Here is a 14,298-nt window from a genome sequence, read left to right as displayed (position 1 = left end):
CATTCTGGCTATTTCCCTTTTCTAAAATTAAAAAAATTGGCGCGTCAGCGCCCCCAAATGTACCAAAAATGCATTGAGAGATGGGAAATGACCCAAAAAAAATCTGATCGTAGAATCATGAAATTTGGCGCAGAGGTAGATGGTGACAAGAGAAGTAAAAAATATTATTACGGCAACGCCGTCCGCCCAACCAAATGTCGGCCATATTGCTTCAAAAATGGCTAAACATGACTTCGGAGTTTTTCCAAACGTCGTACTTTTACGAACTCCTCCCAGGGCGTTGGCCCTAAAAAGCTGAAATTTGGTGAAAATGCTACTGAGGAGTGGGACATCAAAAGTTATCCAAATTACATTGATACCTCTCACGGTCTCTGTGCGGCGAAGCCGCAAACTTTAGCTAGAATTTCAGAAATCTCCCATATTTAAAATTTCTGCCGTTTGCGCAGATAAAGTCCGAATTGCGTCAAATTAGAATCAGTTGTTAAACTCTTTGCCCTAAACCTACTTGAAGTGAAATAAATTCATTTGGCGCCACAGCGCCCCCTACAGATTTTATATGGAGGTTAAATGTTTAGTTTTGCGAAATTATATGAAATTTGACACACAACTCAATTTTAGCATCCCCATCAAAAAAGTCAATGACTCATGTCATAATTGTTATGGCGTTGCCGTAACGATGACCGAAACCTTTCATGTTATTCCAATGGGGAAATCGCCAGAACATGTTTACACTTTAGACTTTCACAAACTCCTCCCAGGGCGTCAGCCCTATTAACCTGAAATTTGGTGAGACTCATCTTCAAGACCATCAAAAGTTATCCACATTTTCATTCAAAGAGTCACGGTGTCTGTGCAGCAAAGCCGCACATTTTGCCAAGAATTCAAAATAAAATTGCTTTTTGATGGTAAAACAAAGGGGAGAAGATGTGACAGTGTCACAGATTCAGCAGTAGGCGTAATAAAAGGACAATTGGGGCGCGTTAGCGCCCCCTCCTCTTGCGGCGTGGCGGCGGTGTGGCGGCGGCGTGGCGGCGGCGTGGCGGCGGCGTGGCGGCGGCGTGGCGAGGGCCGATCATTGCCGCTTGCGGCTATATTTTTTATTATTTTTCTTGTTCTTCTGCTTTTTGAGCTCTAATTTGACCCCCTGAACATGCTCAAAAACTCACCAAACTTTACCCAAAATTCAAAATCGGCGAAAAATTTTGTTTTTTCTGGGCCATTTTTTTTGTTGTTAAAAAATGGCGCGACAGCGCCACCGACAAAAGTCAAAATACATTGCGCCTATGGGAGACGCCCCGAGGTCAACTTTGTCGTAGAGCTACGAAATTCGGAACACGCATTCCTCTTGTGAGGACAAAAAACAAATATTATTGTGGCCACGCCCCCAGAATTACCCTATGCCCGCCATCTTCCTTTGAAAATGAAAACACGCTGTGTTAGCCATTTTGTTCACGTCAAACTTTGACGAACTCCTCCTAGGGCGTTTTGCCCACCGACTTCAAAATCGGCGGACGTCCTCTGGACAAGTGGGGCATCTAAAGTTATCCAATTTTTTGAGATACCTTTTACGGTCTGTGTGCGGCGCAGCCGCAAAGTTGGACAACTTATTTTGGGATATTGCAGATCTAAAAATTGTTCCCATTTGATCAAAACAAGTCCGATTAGGACCAAATTTGAATCAGTTGTTCAACTTTCTAGTTTGGACCAGTTTATGCTGACAAAATTGAAATGGGCGCGATAGCGCCCCCTACAGAGTGACCTTTAAATTAACATTGAAGGTCAAAAATTAGTTTTACCAAAATTTTCTAAACTTTACCCAAAATTCTATTTTGGCGTCGCGATCAAAAAAGCCAATCAGACAAATGCCTTAATTTTTACGGCGTAGTCGTAGCGATGACATAAACCTCCCATGTTATCCCTATGGGAAAACCGCTAAATCTCTCGAATATCCACATTTTTATGTTTTACACTTTAATGAAGTCCTCCTAGTGCGTTTTGCCCACCGACCTCAAAATCGGTGTACGTCCTCTAGACAAGTGGGGCATCTAAAGTTATCCAAATTTTAAGGATAGCTTTTACGGTCTCTGTGCGACGGAGCCGCAAACGTTTCCCAGAATTCTGACTATTTGGCCTTCAGAGTGGCCTATAAACAATAGAGTTTTTCCAAATGACATGATATTTTGAACAAAATTCTAATTTGCCATCCTGATCACAAAAGTATGAGAGCCAAAGTCATATTTTGTACGGCGTAATCGTAGCGATGACAGAAACATCCCATGTTATCCTTATGGGAAAATCATAGAATTGCTCAAATCACCACATTTTTACGCTTCACACTTTAACGAACTCCCCCTAGGCCGATTGTCCGATCAAGTTCATATTTGGAGAATATCATCTACACAAGCGGGGCATCAAAACTTATCCATATTTTGATTCTAAGTGCTACGGTCTCTGTGTGGCGGACCCGCAAATATATGTCAGAAATGGGAAAACAGCGAAATCTCTGAAATGTTCACATTTACGCTTCACACTTTAACAAACTCCTCCGTGGGCAATAGCTCGATCAAGCTTTACTTTGGGAAAAATCATCTACACAAGCGCGGCATCAAAAGTTATCCATATTTTTATTCAAAGTGCTACGGTCTCTGTGCGGCGGCGCAGCAAATTTGACTGACACTTGTGTTCATTTGCACTGGATTGGCCATGTCCAATGTGTCGCCGTCTGTCAAGTTCTTTTTTTATTCAACACACAATAAGGGCGCCATCTTTATCAAGTCGAAAGCGCAGAGTCGGAAGGCCGGCGGCCCGCGAGGGCCGTTGGATGCCGCTTGCGGCTTTAATTCTTCTTTCTTCTTTCTTTCTTCTCGGGACCAACCCCCCTATTTTTCACCCAGTGAACATTGACGAAAAGTCACAAAAATTTGCACACCTCTAAAAATCGTGCCTCTCTACATTCTGGCTATTTCCCTTTTCTAAAATAAAAAAAATTGGCGCGTCAGCGCCCCCAAATGTACCAAAAATGCATTGAGAGATGGGAAATGACCCAAAAAAAATCTGATCGTAGAATCATGAAATTTGGCGCAGAGGTAGATGGTGAAAAGAGAAGTAAAAAATATTATTACGGCAACGCCGTCCGCCCAACCAAATGTCGGCCATATTGCTTCAAAAATGGCTAAACATGACTTCGGAGTTTTTCCAAACGTCGTACTTTTACGAACTCCTCCCAGGGCGTTGGCCCTAAAAAGCTGAAATTTGGTGAAAATGCTACTGAGGAGTGGGACATCAAAAGTTATCCAAATTACATTGATACCTGTCACGGTCTCTGTGACAGGTATCAATGTAAACGCAAACTGTAGCAAGAATTTCAGAAATCTCCCAAATTTAACATTTCTGCCGTTTGCGCAGATAAAGTCCGAATTGCGTCAAATTAGAATCAGTTCTTAAACTTTTGCCCTAAACCTACTTGAAGTGAAATAAATTAATTTGGAGCCACAGCGCCCCCTACAGATTTTATATGGAGGTTAAATATTTAGTTTTGCGAAATTATTTGAAATTTGACACACAACTCAATTTTGGCATCCCCATCAAAAAAGTCAATGAGACCCATGTCATAATTGTTATGGCTTTGCCGTAACGATGACCGAAACCTTCCATGTTATTCCAATGGGGAAATCGCCAGAACATGTTTACACTTTAGACTTTCACAAACTCCTCTTAGGGCGTCAGCCCTATTAACCTGAAATTTGGTGAGACTCATCTTCGGGGGTGGACCATCAAAAGTTATCCACATTTTTATTCAAAGAGTCACGGTGTCTGTGCGGCAAAGCCGCACATTTTGCCAAGAATTCAAAACAAAATTGCTTTTTGATGGTAAAACAAAGGGGAGAAGATGTGACAGCGTCACAGATTCAGCAGTAGGCGTAATAAAAGGACAATTGGGGCGCGTTAGCGCCCCGTCCTCTTGCGGCGTGGCGGCGGCGTGGCGAGGGCCGATCATTGCCGCTTGCGGCTATATTTTTTAATTATTATTATTATTACTCCACAATCACATATCAGTTTTGTTTGATAAAAGCAGTTACAGAATAGATAAAACAATAAAAAGATAACTGTCCATTGTTTTTCTTTCTCTCATTTCTGTCAGGATTTGTGATTAAACTGTGGAACAATGAATAAAGTGTTGATTCAAATACTGATTTTGTCCGCTCTTTTCCAGTTATAAATGGTAATAATTGTGTGTTAGCTCGTGTAAAGGTCCAAATCCGTTTTCCTCTTTGTTTATTCTTTTCTGTTGAGATTTAAGTTTATCTCATTTTCCTGAAAAGTGACGGCGCTTCTGGACCTGGCAACCCAGCACCGAGGCGGGAGGCAACTTCAAAATGACCCGCGCCCACTGCCTCCCGGACAGCCAATCAGAGGAAGACGTCCAGGCCGCGCCCACTGCTCAGACGTCGATCCTACGGAACGATTACTCCATAAACAAACGTAAAAAGTCACATTGTTTTTGAAAATAGAAGGATGTTTTTAAGTTGTATGAAAAATCTACTGACAGAAAGTAAAAGTAATGAAGTACAATTTGTGTGGAACTGTTCTTTACGAGTCGTGTTTTAGCTGATTTGATTTACTACAACGTACATTTAATTTTACTTGAATTCATCAACAATTTTGAGTGAACAGAGTTTTGTTGGAGTGAAAATCCACGTGGACATTTTGAATCACTTGAGCAGCAGGAGGCGCTCTAACATTCAGAATCATGTACAAACACGTGGAGGTGATTTAGAGTTGATCTAAATTGTAAATCATTTAAAAATCTTTGAGTTACAAACACAGGAGTCAAATATAAAGTGAAAGCTTCACATAAAAAAAAACAACCACAGACAAAAAAGTAGGAAATTAGATTTATTACAAAATAATCACCTCAGAGAAAACAATTTTTTATCCGTTTCAAATATTCTCTTTACAAACGTCCATCTTTGTTTAAGGCTCCAGGGCATCTGACACAATCTGACACACGGGAAGGGCATCTGACACACGGGGAGGGCATCTGACACACAAGGAGGACATCTGACACACACAAGGAGGGCATCTGACACACACAAGGAGGGCATCTGACACACACAAGGAGGGCATCTGACACACACAAGGAGGGCATCTGACACACACAAGGAGGGCATCTGACACACACAAGGAGGGCATCTGACACAGTGTGATCATAAAAACGAGTCAAAGTCACAAAAACCAAAACCCAAATAAGACAAAACCACAACATAAAAACCAAAAGTCATTTCTTTTAAAAAGGAAGAACGTGCAAGAGTCGCACGTTCTGATGAAGACACCGATTGGACGAGCCGAAGCTGTGGCTGGGCGGAGTCACGGGAGACAGTGTCCGATTGGTCCCTTCTTCATCTCACAGAGAACACTTCATCTGCTCAAACACACTTCATCTGCTCAAACAGACGCACTTAATTTGCTCAAACGCACTTTTTACGCTCAAAACAACAAGAATAATCGATCAGTAAAATGATCTTCCGCTGCAGCGAGAGTTTAAACGTGAAAGGCACTGAACTTCTGATAAAAAAGAACTCTCCTGGGCAGCGGAACGTAAACGGAAAGACTCCTACCTGAAAGGACAAACGTTAAGCAGTATTTGTATAATTTTTTAGCTTTGAAACACGCTGTTGAGAAGCTTACGTTTGGCATCTCAACTAAATTATATTGCTGGTGCTGCCATCTACTGACGGCAGGAGAAATTACAGTTCAAGCCTCTGCCTGGTCCCAGCACACAGTTGTACTCGTCGCGATTGGATGGAATGCTCTGAACGAGTCTGGAGATGATTTAAAATGACTTAAAAACAGCTGAAGAGATCGAGAGGACTTTCGAGAGGACTTTCTAAGGGATTCATCAAACTAGTGTGAATGAAGCTAAATGTGCTACATCTGAGTTTGTGATGAGGAACGACGTGAGAACAGAGAGAAGAAGTACGTTTTGCATAATTTTTGTCCTTTAAGTCCAACCACCAGTCTGTTCTTTAAACCCACAACCAAACAAAAACAGCGTAAAAACTCACTACGTTTTAAGGCATTTTATCCGTGCGTTTGAAGACGATGAGAGGTCAGGACTGTTGCCACCGCGACTTAACAATTTAAAACCAAATATTATAGCTTTTGAATGGGGAAAAAAGTGCTCAGAACAGGAATCTGAAGCGCATGAACGTCCGTGTAATCCTTCGGTCGTCCATCAGAGGGACCGGACAAACGCTCGCCAAACGCGTTCAGTTTTGGCAAGCACAACCATGTTTCCAGCGTTAGGGCGTCGGCGCAAACGTACGCGGAAAAGTCAAAATGAATGAAGCCCTTGAGCAAAGTGACTGCTGTACAAACGAAGCCACAAAGTCGGGATTTTTAGCCGCGACGAAGTTCGAAGTGAGTTATTCGTGAGGCTCGGCGAAGACGAGCTCGTAAACAGGAAGTGGAACGCGACGGCGGCTGCTAACAATGCGAGAACGGGGGTTAAAAAGAGAGAAAAAAGATCTGTACCCACCGGATCCACGTGGTCCAGGAGCTTTCAGAACGTCTCCTGTGAACGCGCTTATCGTGAGGGTGTTCAAAGTGCGGCCCGAGGACCAGACGCAGCGTTTGGCAGCCGTCCGAGTGTCCGCACGTCGCTCACGTTTCCCTCTTGTTGTAAACAGAAACAGAAAGACTCACGAGGAACGCCGTTAGAACGTGGTTAAAGGCTCAGAGAGGAACATTCAGAAGGTCCAGAAGACGTCTCCTCAAATCCAAATTGTCGTTTTAAAGTTGCAGTAAAAACACTTTCTGATTTCAGGGACAGTTGCAAATCTTTTACAGAGGAAGCTACGATCCAGACTTAATCTGACGTCACTGCGGAGCGCCCCCCTGTGGAGAGAAAGAAAACAGTCACTACAGACATCCAAACAAATATCCAAACATAACCCGTGTTTCCATCATAAATCTGAAATAAATCCTCCCTTTTAATCCTGAGGTCGATCTGAGCAATTCCATGTTTGTGTGTGTGAGGGCCGTGGCTAAAGCTAGCGTGCACAGGAACAGTTTTGCCTCATTTCTTTGACTTCTCTCAAAGCCTCTACGCCGCGTTTGAACCTCTCTTTATGTCATGCTAATGCTAATGCTAATGTCAGACGCATTATGACCTGGAAATATCAGATTTTGACTCTTGACAAAGCGATTGCCGCTCACCGTCCTGTTTTGGCCCGAGTCTGAATCAAGATCAAGATCCAGTATAAAGCCAGTGCAAATCCAGTGTAAACCTAGTCTAAACCCTGTCTAAAACCAGTGTAAACCCAGTGTAAACTCAGTGTAAACCCAGTCTAAACCCAGTGTAAACCCTGTCTAAACCCAGTGTAAACCCAGTGTAAACCCAGTGTAAACCCAGTGTAAACCCAGACTCACCTCAGGACCTGAAGACGTGCACAGCACGTACCACGTACTGCCTGCAGATGGGGCACTCGCTCATGCGTTTGCCACACTGTGTACACGTGATCATGTGACCACACTCCAGCAGCACACAGTCGATGGGACTGTCCATACAGATCCTGCACAAGAGCTCGTCTGCTGCTGCGGCGCCCCCCTCTGGAACACACAGGTATTATATTCTCCACTGCACATACGTCCCTGTTCTATGTTCACATGTCCTTTCACGAGTTATAATAATAAAGTCTGGAGAGCTCATCGCCATGGTAACCTGTAGTGACCCACGTCCAGCTCCAGCTCCAAGTTGTTATGGAAAAAGAACTCAGACAAACTAAAGGAGCTGCACTTTTTAATCATCAATTCGTAATAAATACTTTGCACTTCATCTAATGCTCATGTTCGACCAAACTAATGTGAACAAATGTGTTTTAAATAGTCGGTAATACATGTTTATAGTTTTATAGTGATGTTTGTGAAGTAAACAGAATGATCAGTGGTTGTGTCCATGTGGTGTTAGTGTTTTAGGTGAATATTCATGTTCATAATTCAGAGGTTACATCCTGATACACAGGTCGAGTGCATTATTAGAACACAAATAAACCATTATATGTTAAGCTAAACACTGCAGTCTAGGGTTTCATCAGCCTGTTTTACATAATTTTATGTCTCTGTTGTATGTTCTTAGCGTGTTATTACCCTGCTGCAGACTGCTCTTGTCTCTGTTGTATGTTCTTAACATGTTCTTAGCGTGTTATTACCCTGCTGCAGACTGCTCTTGTCTCTGTTGTATGTTCTTAACATGTTCTTAGCGTGTTATTACCCTGCTGCAGACTGCTCTTGTCTCTGTTGTATGTTCTTAACATGTTCTTAGCGTGTTATTACCCTGCTGCAGACTGCTCTTGTCTCTGTTGTATGTTCTTAACATGTTCTTAGCGTGTTATTACCCTGCTGCAGGCTGCTCTTGTCTCTTATGTGTTCTTAACATGTTCTTAGTATGTTATTACCCTGCTGCAGACTGCTCTTGTCTCTGTACAGTCGCCTCACTCGCTCCATCAGTTCCCACTTTTCGCAGCAGCCTTTAAAGTCCACAAAGTTGCGAGCGAGGATTTCTTTGAGGCGTCGCACGCTGAGCTTCTCCACATCGTCCTCACAGCTCAGGTCAGACAGAGAAGCTCGACGTCTCGGGCCAATCTGAGGACCACAGAGAGCAGACTAACATGAGGGTCTGAGGACCACAGAGAGCAGACTAAGATGAGGATCTGAGGACCACAGAGAGCAGACTAACATGAGGGTCTGAGGACCACAGAGAGCAGACTAAGATGAGGATCTGAGGACCACAGAGAGCAGACTAACATGAGGATCTGAGGACCACAGAGAGAAGACTAAGATGAGGATCTGAGGACCACAGAGAGCAGACTAACATGAGGATCTGAGGACCACAGAGAGAAGACTAAGATGAGGATCTGAGGACCACAGAGAGCAGACTAACATGAGGATCTGAGGACCACAGAGAGCAGACTAACATGAGGGTCTGAGGACCACAGAGAGCAGACTAAGATGAGGATCTGAGGACCACAGAGAGCAGACTAACATGAGGATCTGAGGACCACAGAGAGAAGACTAAGATGAGGATCTGAGGACCACAGAGAGCAGACTAACATGAGGATCTGAGGACCACAGAGAGCAGACTAACATGAGGGTCTGAGGACCACAGAGAGCAGACTAAGATGAGGATCTGAGGACCACAGAGAGCAGACTAACATGAGGATCTGAGGACCACAGAGAGCAGACTAACATGAGGATCTGAGGACCACAGAGAGCAGACTAACATGAGGATCTCACCTGCTCCTCCTCTTCGTCCTCGTCCTCGAGACTCTCTGATTGGATGGTGGAAGGCTCAGGGGGCAGGTCCTCTGCATAGATTGGAGGAACCTGTGCGTCTGTGGGAGGAGCTTGAACGTCTGTGGGAGGGGCTTGTGTCTCTGTAGGCGTGGTCTGGCTCTCTGTGGGTGGAGCCTGTCTCTCTGCGGGCAAAGTGTTTGTCTCGGTGGGTGGGATCTGCCTTTCTGTGGGCGGGGCATGTGTCTCTGTGGCCGTGATCAGAGGTGGGGGGGTGGAGTCTGGGGTGGACGCCTCAGAGGACGACTGATGTCCCATAACCAGCTCCACCAGGTCCTCCTGAAACAGAACAACGTGAAGAACATGAACAACGTGAAGAACATGGAAAACAAAAAGAACATGAAGAACAAAAAAACACGGAGAACAAAAGAACATGGAGAACAAAAAGAACATGCAAGTCCAAACGGACGCAGGGGTGAGTCCAAATGGACGCAGGGGAGAGTCCAAACGGACGCAGGGGAGAGTCCAAAAGGACGCAGGGGTGAGTCCAAATGGACGCAGGGGAGAGTCCAAACGGACGCAGGGGAGAGTCCAAAAGGACGCAGGAGTGAGTCTAAACCAGGGGTGGGAAATTATTTTCCTCCGAGGGCCATATTCGAATACAGGCAAGTAGCGGAGGGCCGGCCCGCGATCATTGGTGTGAAAAAAAAAAAATCCCAAAAATTAAATATCGTAGTTTGCCCACCCCTGGTCCAAACGGATGCAGGGGTGAGTCTAAACGGACACGGGTGAGTCTAAACAAACCTTCTCTCGACACAGGTGAGTGGAAACATGGTGCAGGTGAAGATAATCTCGCAGCTCTTTGACCTTCAGCCTCATAAGCTCCGCCCTCTGCAGCAGGTTACCGTAGAAACGCTGACAGGTGTGACACAGGCGGGGCCGGGGCTCTAGGCGGGCGGAGCAAGTGCTGCAGTAGCTCAGCCCACAGTCCACACACACGTGCTGAAAAAGACCAGGGTTAGTACTCTTTCTTTTTATGGATGGTCCAATATGAATTTTGTGCAGCAATTCTGATATCCACAAACACAAACACAAATGTATGTAATCCCATAAACCGTCCCAAGTCCTGGCTTAAAGGACAAATATTATGCATTATTTGTGTTGTTATCAGCCTTTAAACATGCACTTGTACCTTTAGTTTGGCATCTAATGTGTTATAAAAACAAAAATACTCTGGCATTTCCCACAACACAAACTGATTTTTGTCTCCATCTACTGGCTGCAGAGGGAATTACACAGGTGGGATAAACAAAGCTAGCTTCCCTTCACCTTGTGATTAGACGGCAGAAAGTCACAGAACGAGTCTGGAGATGATTTATGGATTTAACAACAGCAGAGAAGAACCACTTCACTGATGGAGAAAATTAACATGGAATCTTTCACACTAGTTTGAGCACAGTTTAGTCCTAAGATATACTTGGTCCACATTTTGTACCAGTTGAGATCAGATTTTGATGTTGGCAGAGTTTGGTACCTTCTTCTGAGTGTTGCTAAAGGCTCCTCCACAGCTGGAGCAGCTCTGTCCGGGACCGGTCTGGTTCTGGACCTGGCTTCGGTTAGACCTTCTGCTGGAGCCTCGGTTAGAGCCGGGTCCTGGGTCTGGGACCGGACTGGGCTCCGAGTCCAGGCACCAGCAGCACCACATCCTGCAGAGACGGAGGCCGCAGTCATGTGACCAGGAGGACGTGCCATGTCCACACAAGGAGCTCCACATGATTCTATTAATCCTGCATTTTCCTGTGTTTTTTTCTACAAAAATCCATCTGCTCTTTTCACTGTGATGATGGCAGTGCAGTAATGTGACCTTCAACAATCCAGCAAAACATTTTCAAGGACAAAATTTGTACTTTCCGGGACACGCGTCATGAGATTTGGATGTTGAGTGTGGATGTTGACATTTGATACACGACTCTGGGATTAGACACAAACTAAGAGGGATTGTCACACACTGGTGGTTCTACTTTGCAAATAACACTAATATTGAGCCATAAATCAGCTTTATATCAGCAATAAACATTTCCTAGCAATTTGCCAGCGAGAAACAACACATCCACTAACAAAATTCCCCTGTCTTCAATAAGGGTTTGTTCAGAAGTTTCCAGTGAATCAGCACAGACGATGATGTTCTGCACGTGTTACTCTGCTTTTGAGAAGTCGGATTGGTTCTCTCAAGAGTTTCCCCAGATCACACGACGCGGCCGAGACTCACCTTTGAATGGCCATAAACTACTGTTCAATCAAAAGACGTTTCCTCATTTCCACATGATCAGAATTACCCACTTCTGATTTCTCACGTTTCTTCTTCTCCTCATCCCACTGAGAGTAAATTCACTTTTCTGTGTATTATTTACTGTTTTGGTCTGTCCAAATACTCATGAATCATAAATAATTAAGTAGTTATTTCCCAAATATGTTTTACTCTTATTTGAGTAAATATATCGACCTTCTCCATTATCACTTTCACTTATTTTAGTGTAAATAGGTAAATATTCTGACGTTCAACAGGTGTCAAATCCCCAGGTCCTGTCACTTCAAACCATCCTGTGTTACTTCCGTTTGTAGTAAAGTGATAATTACCGCTGACGAAGTACAAATAACACAATAACGACAAAACTTCCACGGAGAAAGTGTCCGAACTCTGACCCGCGCGATCACAACAGCGCGAACAACGTTAAAAATGAGAAAAGTTTAACGGAGTCCGGCGGAAATGGAACGTAACAGTTACAAACAGCAACTCAAGTTCCACAGATGCGCTAAAACTCACAACAAAAGCGGTAAAACGGGCTGAAAAGTGACAACTACAACCCGGTGTGAGGCGACATGTGCCCGGTGTGAGGTTTTACAGTCCCGGTGTCGCGTTGCGGAGGGAAAAGCAGCGGAAAAGTGTGTTAAAGTTAGTTTACCTCGGAGCTAAACAGCTAACATGAGCTAAACCCAGGGCGAAGCGGCGCGGCGGGACACGACACGGCCGGGGTTCGGAGTCACTGAAGCCGCATCCCGGGGCGGAAGAGGCGCCGGGGAACGTGTGTCTTGCACCGGGACAGTCCGGGACAGGCGCGGGACGGACCGGGTCAGACTGGGACAGGGCAAAGAGAAAAGAGAAAAGTGAAACGAAAAAGTTGGAGACAGAGCGACATGACAAGATAAAAACCCGGAAGTCTGAGTGCTGAAACACAGCGACCCGCGTCATCACCTGTTCAGCTCACCTGAGGAACTAAACCAGGACTAAACCAGGACTAAACCAGAGCTAAACCAGGACTAAACCAGGACTAAACCAAGACTAAACCAAGACTAAACCAAGACTAAAACAGGACTAAAACGGGACTAAAACCAAGAATAAACATGGACTAAAACCAAGACTAAAACCAAGACTAAAACCAAGACTAAAACCAAGACTAAAACCAGGACTAAAACCAGGACTAAAACCAGGATTAAACCAGGTCTTAAACCAGGTATAAACCAGGTCTTAAACCAGGTCTTAAACCAGGTCTTAAACCAGGTCTAAAACCCGGACTAAAACCGGGACTAAACCAGGATTAAAACAGGATTAAACCATGAGAGGTGATATGATATAGCGTCCTCTTATGGCGTTCCCTTTAACATAGACTTATGCAGCTTTTAAACAGACGTGCCAGTCTCTTCATCTGACATGGCAAACAAAGACAAATCAGAAAACACTCACTACGTAAGTCATGGTGCAAGGGGCAATAGTACAAAAATGCATTTAATTTTCAATATCATAATCATATAGTGCATATGTACTCCTGTCCTGTCTCCATCTGCTGAGCACACACTGACCACTGACCTCTGGTGAGGTTCAGACTGACCAAAACTGTCTTTGATTAAAATAAATGTTCTGTTTGGGTTTACATAAAATTTCACTGTGCCATTTTTGTTTGTATGTTTCATAGTCAACTTTCTTTATTTCTCTTATATCCATAGATAAACTAAGTCAGGGCAAAACTGTTACTCTTATTTGAGTCATATTATTCTGAAGTAACATTAACTGAGTGGGGGCTGAGTATTATTCTGAAGTATCCTTAATTTATTCATGCCTTATTTGTTTTTATAGACTTTTCTATTATTTTTTAGGCCGTGGCTGCAGAGCCGCGGCGCGGTCAAAAGGCCCAGCAGTTTCAGGAACCGCGGCACTGCCATATAGCCTCATGGCTAACCCTAACCTTAAAGGTGGAATGGATGATTTTTTTCAGCATTTTTTTTTAATCATATTTCCTCGTGGCGTGGATAAATCATTTGTCCTGCCACGTATCAATCATAAAACGCACCTATCGCTCACATGCAGCCGCGTGCGGTTCGTCCCCACGTTTCTGCGTGCCTAAGCGCATGGATCTATCATAATATAGTTCCCTCAGTGTACGGGGCAAAATGAAGACGGAGAAAGACAGTTAGAGGTGACGCAGAAGTGGACAGAAATCTACGGGAGACGAGAGAAGCGATGCGCTCCGTTGCGCTAATAAACAAACGCACGTGTGTGTTGTATCAGTCTGCACGGGGGAGTGCGCATGCGCACTTCCGCCTGCGTTCTCAAATTGCCGAAAAATCGTCCATTGCGTCTTTAACCCTAACCTTAACCCTAACCTCAACCCTAACCCTAACCTTAACCCTGACCCTAATCCTAACCCTAACCCTAACCCTAACCTTAATCCTAACCCTAACCCTAACCCTAACCCTAACCTAACCCTAACCTTAATCCTAACCCTAACCCTAACCCTAACCCTAACCCTAACCTTAACCTTAACCTTAACCCTAACCCTAACCCTAACCTTAACCTTAACCCTAACCCTAACTCTGACCCTGGCCCTAACCTTAACCCGGCGCGGTCTAAAACGGCGCGGTCAAATAGCGCAGCAGTTTCAGGAACCGCGGCACAAAATAACATGGCAGTTTCGACCGCGGCTCTGTAGACACTCCCTTTTTTTGTGGTTT

At 44.4% G+C, this 14,298-nt stretch overlaps 1 protein-coding gene across 1 annotated transcript; it reads right to left on the bottom strand.

Annotated features, from left to right (window-relative positions):
• Positions 1-4,882: 4,882 nt before the first annotated feature.
• LOC140376717 (E3 ubiquitin-protein ligase rififylin-like) lies at positions 4,883-12,556 on the bottom strand. The gene is made up of 7 exons (XM_072462151.1): positions 12,255-12,556; positions 10,826-10,997; positions 10,096-10,293; positions 9,295-9,630; positions 8,457-8,643; positions 7,432-7,611; positions 4,883-6,897 (listed from the first exon to the last, which is right to left on the bottom strand). Exons 1-6 carry the CDS (start codon positions 12,539-12,541, stop codon positions 7,433-7,435), a joined length of 1,359 nt encoding a protein of 452 aa, XP_072318252.1. The 5' UTR covers positions 12,542-12,556; the 3' UTR covers positions 4,883-6,897; position 7,432.
• Positions 12,557-14,298: the final 1,742 nt, after the last annotated feature.

This window comes from Eucyclogobius newberryi, unplaced genomic scaffold (genome assembly GCF_026437365.1).
Source record: "Eucyclogobius newberryi isolate DKJ021-1_F unplaced genomic scaffold, fEucNew1.0.hap1 SCAF_10, whole genome shotgun sequence".
NCBI lineage: Eukaryota > Metazoa > Chordata > Actinopteri > Gobiiformes > Gobiidae > Eucyclogobius > Eucyclogobius newberryi.
Note: the sequence above shows the minus strand (reverse complement) of the source record. Positions and strands in the feature narration are given on the sequence as shown.